The sequence below is a fragment of the Nelumbo nucifera genome, chromosome 2, assembly GCF_055504915.1.
Source record: "Nelumbo nucifera cultivar China Antique chromosome 2, China Antique-T2T, whole genome shotgun sequence".
Classification (NCBI taxonomy): Eukaryota; Viridiplantae; Streptophyta; class Magnoliopsida; order Proteales; family Nelumbonaceae; genus Nelumbo; species Nelumbo nucifera.
Window position 1 is genome coordinate 15,782,149 of NC_142650.1, and position 9,151 is coordinate 15,791,299.

Consider the following 9,151-nt stretch of genomic DNA (forward strand, 5'->3'; position numbering starts at 1 on the left):
AACTATTAACATAACATGTTAACACCGATGAGGTGTTTTAGCAAATAGGATTGGACAGGAATCAAAACTCTTAAACTTGTGATCAGATGAACACAATCTGATCAAAACTTCGTCTATTTCAAATTAATTTGGAGAAGGTGACATGTTCAAATAGGATTGGACTGGACAGACAATGTAAACTCATAAATTATATGGAGTGTTTTAACAAAATAAAAACTATAGAGAAAATTTTAAATAAATCCATGAAGGGGGTATTGTAATAAATGACCCTATTATGAATGAAAAACCTGTGCCACACTGATGAAGTGATGAGCAGATCAAAATATGTATTCAATTTGAATACGGAATTAATCCAACCTGAACGTCAGTCGTCAGCCTAAAATGAGAGTATTCAGGAAAGAATGAATGAGGTGAGCTAGATCTGACATCCATAGTGGGCTCAACTATATTTGATTGGAATTTGGAATGGATTCGAATAAAGGGATTCATTCAATGTATGGGCATCCCTATCCATAAAGATCCCAGCTTATATTCAATCCACGAGGTTTGTCGACATAAACCGAAAATTAGATGGAATTGGGTCATACGGCTGCTTTATGGTTTTCCTCCCTTTTTGTTTATCAATATTGCCTTTTTTTTTTTCTTTTATAGCTGTTGAGTTGGCAATATGGAATTGCTCAAAGTTACAATAAAATTAAGGAAAAATTCTTGATTAATATCCTGTATTTTGGGCCTATCTCTACTTTAATTCTCAAACTTTAAAAACATGACAAGTTAGTATTCAAATTTTAAAATGTATTAATTATTAATTAATCATTAAGTGATATTTGAAAAGATATAAATGTTCAATTAATTCTGACTATCAATAATCCCAAATCATTCCAGCAGTAGGCAATAATACTTCTACAGTTGTAGCGAAATGGGTACGTTGCCCACTCTTGTCTGATCCTTTATTCTCCATGTGGCTCTTAGAGCCGCTGAACACCCATATATAACTATTTATATTAATTGGCACTAACGTGCTTGGTCGGCACTTTAATACTGGCTATTCATATCTAGTTTGAGAGAGAGAGACGGAACCATTCATGAGGCTAAGAGATAATGGATTCACAGCAGCCCAAAGCTTTTTTCTTCCGTTAATTCTGGTAGATCGAATTAGTGCCATAGAATTATAGAGCTTCGAGTTTTTATCACCACGAGCTTGGAATATAAAGTAGAAACATCCTAAACAATAGTTTTACTTCCTTTTGGTGGTTGTTTCATGTTGGAGCAATTAATTAATTAATTAAACTGTTCCATCACCGTCGTAACAGTCGGCAGCAGCCACCCTTCTCTGCACATTCTTGTAAGAGTACCTCCTTGCTATGAAGACATAGACGCACAAGTTCACTGCATTCATGGCTGCCAACAACCAGAAAAAATTGTCCAAGCGACTGCTGTTCAAGTCCTTGGCAAACCAACTTCTCCCCCACTTTTCAGTCAAATGGTCGACGGCTGTTATCAGAAGGCTACTTAGGAAGTTTCCAACTCCAATCACACCCAGGTAGAAGGCTATCCCTAGACTGCGCATAGAATCGGGAACTTGATCATAGAAGTACTCTTGCAAGCCAACCAGAGTAAACCCATCTCCTATGCCGATGATAATGAACTGTGGAGTTAACCAGAAGACGCTCATTGAAATTCCACCGATTCTTCCTTCTTCCACAATTTCCTTTCGTACCACTTGTAGCCTTTTTCTTTCAACCAAGGCCGCAGCAACCATGGATACAACTGAAAACACCATTCCGATGCCGATCCTCTGTAGTATCTTTATCCCCCTCTCGTTGCCTGTTACTCTTCGTAGTACGGGTACTAATATCTTGTCGTAAATTGTTACAGATGTGATCATTCCTATGGCTGCCACTGTGTAGATGGAAGCAGGGGGTATCTCGAAACCATGCCCAATCTTTCGGTTCATACTGCTTCCTTGTTTGATGAAAAATGTTGAGGCTTGTGCGACGCCCATTCCGAATGTCAAGCAGGTTAACCAGATGGGGATCATGTTGACCACAAGCTTCATCTCCTCGACTTTGGTTACTGTAGCTAGTCTCCATGGACTTTGTTGCTTGTCAACTGGTTTGTTGCTCTGATCACCATCTTCAAGGATTGCAGCTTTGTCCAGAAACCTGTCACTCCGGCCAATTCACAAACATTTTAAGCACATTGCAATAATAAAATCAGTTCAAAACTTATATTATAGCTCACATGAATCATGAATGGATGGATGGAAGCAGCTGGAATAGCTACGGGACAAGACAAGTCAGCTTATTGAAGCTTGCTTACCTAAGCTTATCGGTATGGCAAAGAAGCCTGCCTTGATTCTTCTCTGATTTTGGAATTTCGTAGAGTTGAGCAGGGTTGGAAGGATATGGATGATTTCTCTTGCTCAGGGCTGCTACGAATACCTGCAACATGGGTGTTAAGGGGCTTCCTTTGGGCACTCTGTATCGGTAAAACGGCCTTCCAATATAGAAGATTACTATTGTCAGGGCCATGACAACAGTGAGAATGATATCTGCAGTCCCCCAGCTAACGTTGTCTTGTACGTAAACGATAAGCGTCACGCCAAGCATGAGACCGCCACAAAGAGCTGAATTCCACCAATTGAAGTAAGACATTTTCTTTCTTCTTTCTTCTGAATGATCGTCATCGAACTGATCAGCCCCGAAGCTCTCAAGTGAAGGTTTGTGACCTCCAGTTCCTATAGAGATCAAGTAAATGGACAGGAAGAAGACCACTACGTGAAGCTTTGCTGGATTGCTACATGCTTCTGTTTTGCAGGGCTTTAAGCTTGGTATCAGCTCAGACATTGTTTTGAGGCTCAGACCCTGTTTCCCACATCCACAAAGACACTACATTCGTAAGGCTGCAGGATATTTCTGCAATTTTAATGAAACTCCTTAATCCTTATCATATCCACTTAGCTGAAGTAGTACTACAAATTAGTTGTTTAGAACCGGGCAACCAGCGGACCAACCTAGTTGGGAATCAAGCCTTAAATAATAACAGGGCTAGCTAGGGATGCGAACCCGTTTTTCCAAATTTGAATTCAAATCCGATCCACTTTTATTTTATTTTATATAAGCCCAAAGGGTGGAATCCAATCCAGTTAAGGGTGATTGGAATTCTATCTGTTTATAATTGGATTAAATATGGATTTACACTTTTCTTCTCTGATGTGATCCACTGGTTTGCATGCTAAATGTTCATTAAAGAGTCGTAAGTTGTTTACTTTATCAATGTCATTTGATATGTGAATTCGATTCCACTTAAATCCAAATATTAATGAATTAATTTTGAATCTAGGTATATCCAATTTGATAGGATCCGTTTGCATCCCAGATACATGCATGCCACGATAAGAATGGACGGAGCATTCAACAGTGTAATTGAACTGGCCAACTAAGTCAAAGAGCCGTTGAGAATTTATTGCATCTCATCTTATCTTTAGTAGGGGTGCAAGTGAGGCCGGGTTAGGTCTGGTTGAGGTCAACACTAACCCTAATTCAACTTAAAACCCCTCAATCTTAACCCAATTCAAAGTTGACTTCAGGTTAGGTTAAGCTCGGTTTGGGCCCAGCCTGGCCTTTTTCCATTCTTTTCAAATCTCATAAAATCTCTTAAATTGTTTTAGTCTTTAATTAAGAGGCAAAACTCAATATATATTGGCCAGATTTTTAAGTTTTAATAATTTAACAATGGATATAACATTAAACTAGAATGGATTGGAGAAACATGGATTCATCTAGCCAATCCCATGTAGTTGGGATAAGGATTGGATGGTGATTATGAAAGTTGTGACATTGCCCGACAGATTAGGCCTAAGTTTTAGGGGTGTAGACTCAATTTGGGCCAGAAAATTCAAGCCTGACGAGTCAACCTTGCTCCCATTGACAATATTCGACTCTTGGAAATTAAGTTGACTTAACGTCTAGATAATTACCATAGAAGAACCTAATCTTTCTTCTGAGTGAAAGTATATAGCATGAATGGGTAAGAAGAAGAAGAAGAAGATTACCAAGAAGTAGATAAATGATGAAACCAAAACAGTGGAGAATCTCCCCCAATAGGAATCTGCGAGAAATCCTCCCATTAGAGGCATCATGGTTGTCACACCCGACCAATAGTTTACATTCTTTGCCGCTGTTTTGAGATCTTGATGAATCACTTTAGTCAGGTATGTAATGAGATTTGTTGCTATTCCAAAGTAACTCAGTCTCTCACTAAATTCAATTGCTAGCCCAGAAAACAAACGACCAACAACACAATGTTAATTAAATATACAGATAGTTACGAGAAACATAATTTTGCCAAGAAAATTGAGCAGTACTTAACTTTAATTATATTAATGGTCCTTAATTTTTCTCTTACTTGCATGATCATGACCGTTTGGTGGCAAACGATGCCATAGTATAATTGTATGCTACGTACACCAGAAAGAGTCCAAGAAAAATGAATTTAGTTGATATGACTTCATCTTTACAACAGCAAGATTGGTTATTTGAAGCTTATATATCTAGGTTTTGGATACAGGAGGAAAGAGCCACCCATTGGTCGAGTAGACCGGTTTCATATTTTTCTGGGGCTAATATCGAGTATAATATTGTACGGCTGCCCCTTTCTTCTGAAGAAGAAGATTCCTAATTTAAGTGAAGACTACAATAGGGTTTTTTATTTTTATTTTTGGGTAAAATCAACAAAGTTTTGTTGAAATGCTTCACCGGTTGGCGGTTATCCCCTTATGAAATGCTTCACCGGTTTCTTTTGCTATTAAAGCTAGCTTATCCCCTTATGAAAATGGCTCAACTTATCATCAGTCAATACTGATGTAGGCGCATCCAGTTGGGCAAATGGCGAGCCTACACACGTCAGGCGGCGAAGCATAGAGTGGAACCAATCGGGTGGCGGGAAGAGCCGATGTCAACACCTTGTATTGGACCAATCAGGGTGCACGTTAGGTTGGGCTTGGCAAGCCTCGCGGAGCCAATCGTATGCCCTCACCTGGCGTTCTCAGATGATCACACCCTCGGTACGGATTGCATCTAGGCCGTTCGAGGTCACTTGCCCCCTGGTGGCCTTAAGTATAAATAGGAGGCAACCCCCTCTAGGTAAAGAAAAATACTCCAGCTCTCTAGCTCACTCTTGAGATTACTTGTTCTCCTGTGACCTGGTTTGGGTGTTCGCACCTCAGACCTCATCCACCTCGTAACCTCTTACTAACTTGACCGTTGGAATCCTTGCCTCAGGTCTTCACTCGAGGCCTTTGACATTCTCCTTCCCTACAGAATTGATATCGGGATCCTCATCCACCTCGGGTATCAGACACAATGGATATCGGACCACAAATCTCTCTCATCTCGGACTCCACTCCTCAACCACGTCTATCGTCGGACTTCCAATACCTCGGGTCTACTTGGACTTAAGGGTGAATTAACATTATTGACCTCGGCCAATCCGAGCATGAACAAATACCATCACCATCAAAGAGTTAAAGACAAATTTGGGATGGTTAAAAATTCCGTTTTCATCATATATATCAGTCGACCTGGAATTTTACTGTTCAACATACATTCTGAGTCCTACTTCATTCATATATGGGGCATTTGGAATCCACATGAATTATTTCATTCAAGGGATATCAATATAAATTGCAATTAAAATCTCTATTTTATTTTTTAAAAGTTAGGTAGAATTAATTTATTAAAAGATGCAAAAGGAAAAATGCTATGGAAAACTTAATTAATTTCAGTCTACATGGATTATGAACATCCATCAATTAATGCTCATATGCTCATGCCTGCCTAGTGAAATTATTCTACAGAAAGAACAGACAAGACATGAAATGAGAATCATACCGGTTAATTAAAATAGTAAAGCAATGAGAATCACAATTGAAGGTGTGGAATCGATATGATCATCAGTGAATTAATTCTCTATGTGTTGTGGGTTATGGTACTAATTCTTACCTATAATGAAGAGAGAGGCTCTCCAAACACCAGTCGAAGCTCGGCGAGGAATCCCTCCCTTGTGATCCACAGACGAATCATAAACCCATTTTTCCTGATCATCATCAATTTCTTCAGATTTCCCCCTCTTTCTCTCCTCCATTCTAGTTTCCATATATCTTACTGCAAAGTGAAAGAATAAAGATGCCTCACTAAACTAATTAATTAAACGACAAGGCATATGCAGAGACCATATATAAGACGAGATCTCAAAGATGGGGTAGATGATGAAGGGATCGATAGCGTTATACAACTTATATAGGGAGAATTCCTTTGTTGGGTCCTCCATCTAGATTTAGTTTTCTTTCTGCTTCTCGTGACAGAATTCAAGTTTAGATTAAGAGAAAATTGGCTGGCCATGATTGTGACTTTGTGAGAGAGAGAGAGAACTTTCTTTTCTTGCACTTAGATTAGATGTCCATACTCGATGGCTATGAGTGGTGGTGTAGTAAGGGATAGTATTCTTTGCCGACTAACATTGACAGGGTTCTGTTGATGAAGCAATTAAGGTCAAAAGGTGATCGTATCCTTACCGCACAATGGAAATTGTTGTCTTATCTCTAATGCCTTAGAAATGAGAAATGACGTAACTGACGATAGACACATGTCTCTCTCCAACTCTTGATCTAAAAGAGAAAATGAAAATAAAAAAGAAGCTTATTTCAATCTTGCAAAAGTTGATCTTTTAGCAGAAATGAAAGGTGAAAAGCTTTGGTACAATTAGGGTTCAATTTAACAATTGTTGTTGTCACCACCTTATTTATCTCCAAATGCATTCTTAGTTTATTGTGTCGTTGTTTTCTTTATTTTCCTTTAATTTTCCCTTATTAATAGAAAATGATTTCATGAGGTATGTGGTGGTTCGGGCACAGCCAAATTTTGATAAAGGTAGGTCTTGGGTCTGGTGTGAGACAGGATACGACACAAGTAGTACCACCTAACTTGCCACCTGTCCTATAAATTAAGAATTGGGACTCAGAGTTGAATATATGGATTCCAAACATCAACCAAAAAGGGGTCTTGTTGCCTTTCTTTCTGACGCCAAGGAGATCTCCCACGTTCCATTCTTTTCCGTTAGCCCGGCCCAAATGAAGTGTCCAAATTATAAAACACCACCCTTTAATCTAACTATACTATATAAGAGTCGACCATGTCGTATCAATTATATGTATTATTGGTGCGACTCGTCTGTGATAAAGGGGGTGATCCACCCTTCATTCAATCGACTACTGGTCACTGCTAGTAAAATCAGGCCTGTTCACCCTTTGTGGAACCAATTGATGGAGCGATGAGCTGATCGTGATTACTAGCTGTGGAATCAATAATGATCTGCCACACCAGTTGTATACTCCTTCGCTTGTAGCAGATCCTTCCCCATTTTAACATGTTTTGCTTTCGTAATGCTTGCGTTTGAAGGTTTCAACAATTGTGCTTGAGAAAAGCTGAACTGGAAGCCATATTTATTATATTATTGTGATAAAATGTCATTATTTTTATTTGAAGCTCTCTTTTGATAGTGGTTTGCAGTGGCAGATCCTTTGAAGTTGAACTGGATTTCCTTGCAAACTAATTTAATCAGAAAATTTGTCAGTCATTGCTGTGGTGAGTAAGCCAGTTTTTGAGATTGGATTTAAATAATCCACATGTTTAATTCTCCAATAATAAACCCCTCCTCTCTCTCCAGAGTCAAAACTGTGAACTAATTACGACTGCAAATTGTATCCATTTGTCTTAATTCTAAATCAAATTTGATGGTGATCCGAATTCAATCCTTCTGTAATTGGATAGGGATCCGCCTTTATCCATTACTTTATATAATGGTGAAATCTTGGGTTGTCAAGCCTAAGAACATGAGTTCAAGTTTGAAAGCAGTAATTTTTTGTATGAAAAATTGACAAAGGTTAGGATCATATCCAGTCTATCCCTGCCAAGGCCCTAGATAGTTTGGACCAATTTTGTGTAATAGCCTTATTTCTTTTTATAGATCCACCTCTACATGATTTCTGTTTTTTATTTTTATGGGTGCAAATCGGGTTGGCCCCGAGTATGCATTTTTCACTGCTTCAGGCTTGGGCCTTCAGGCCGAGTCCATTCACATTTTGACAAAAAGCCCAAACTGAACCTGCTCAAGTTGCACCTGACCCTATCTGCAGTTCTTATAATATTTAAACAATTATGCTTACATCTACATAAGCGTATTTATTGGTGAAGTTGATTGTTCAAGTCTCATTGGATCGGAGTTATTTCATTTCTTTAAGAAAGGAAGAAAAAACTTTATTAATGATAAGAAAGAAAAGGGGGCATGAGACCTTACCCTCAAAATTGAATGAGTAGAAGTTCTATACATAGTTTCAAAAACGATAAAATTCTTACCAAGAATAGCGAGGGTGATAACCTTTGTTTATTCTCGACCATTTCTCAACTGTTTCTGGTCGAGTAATCTCTTGGATCTTCTAAGATTAGAATATCAAAATAACTTTTGTACATTTTATTTATAATATGATATTTTAATAATTCCTATTTAACTTATTAATTAACAGTATTCAATATCCAAATTCAATCGAACAGGTTTGATTAGAATCTGAATACCCAATTTGATCCTAGCTCACATCAATAGAGCATAAATCAGTATGGCCAAATGCTAAAAGTATCGATGGGCTCACCTATCTTAACTACAACGTAAGCTCTTTGTTTTGGTAAATGTCAAGAGGTCAAACCCATCAAATGCAGATTTAGGTTGTGTTTTAGTACTATTGCCATTTTCTCTTGTAATTTGTAGGTTGGCTAATACAAATTTTATGAGAATATAATTTTTTTTTTACCATAAGTGCTTTGAATTATCAATACAACATTTGGTACCATTGTTGTTTCTTCAGAAAAAAGGTCAAATTTGATGTTTCTAATAAAAATGCCAACATCTCAATTCAATGCCTATATTTTTTTAGTAGAAATGATTATTTAATATGATATAAGAAGACGATTTCTCAAAATTTTATATTGATAAGATGATTAAGATCCAAACATTTTTTTTATAAAAACAACAATGATACCAAACACAACCTTAATTGCGAATCATCAGTAATAGAAGTCAACTTTTCATGGTGGCC

General features: G+C 37.9%; 1 protein-coding gene across 1 annotated transcript; it reads right to left on the reverse strand.

Moving 5' to 3' along the window:
- Positions 1-1,106: 1,106 nt before the first annotated feature.
- LOC104597070 (protein NRT1/ PTR FAMILY 5.6) lies at positions 1,107-6,277 on the reverse strand. The gene is made up of 4 exons (XM_010258462.3): positions 6,006-6,277; positions 4,058-4,275; positions 2,323-2,867; positions 1,107-2,165 (listed from the first exon to the last, which is right to left on the reverse strand). Exons 1-4 carry the CDS (start codon positions 6,157-6,159, stop codon positions 1,286-1,288), a joined length of 1,797 nt encoding a protein of 598 aa, XP_010256764.1. The 5' UTR covers positions 6,160-6,277; the 3' UTR covers positions 1,107-1,285.
- Between the last annotated feature and the right edge of the window lie 2,874 nt (positions 6,278-9,151).

Bases quoted from the DNA above. Each gene is read 5' to 3' on its own strand.
- LOC104597070 (XM_010258462.3), bottom strand. From the start codon at position 6,159: ATGGAAACTAGAATGGAGGAGAGAAAGAGGGGGAAATCTGAAGAAATT. The intron at 4,276-6,005 runs GTAAGAATTAGT...TTTCTGGGCTAG, and splicing joins AGCCTCTCTCTTCATTATAG to CAATTGAATTTAGTGAGAGA. The intron at 2,868-4,057 runs GTAATCTTCTTC...TGTGGGAAACAG, and splicing joins CATCATTTATCTACTTCTTG to GGTCTGAGCCTCAAAACAAT.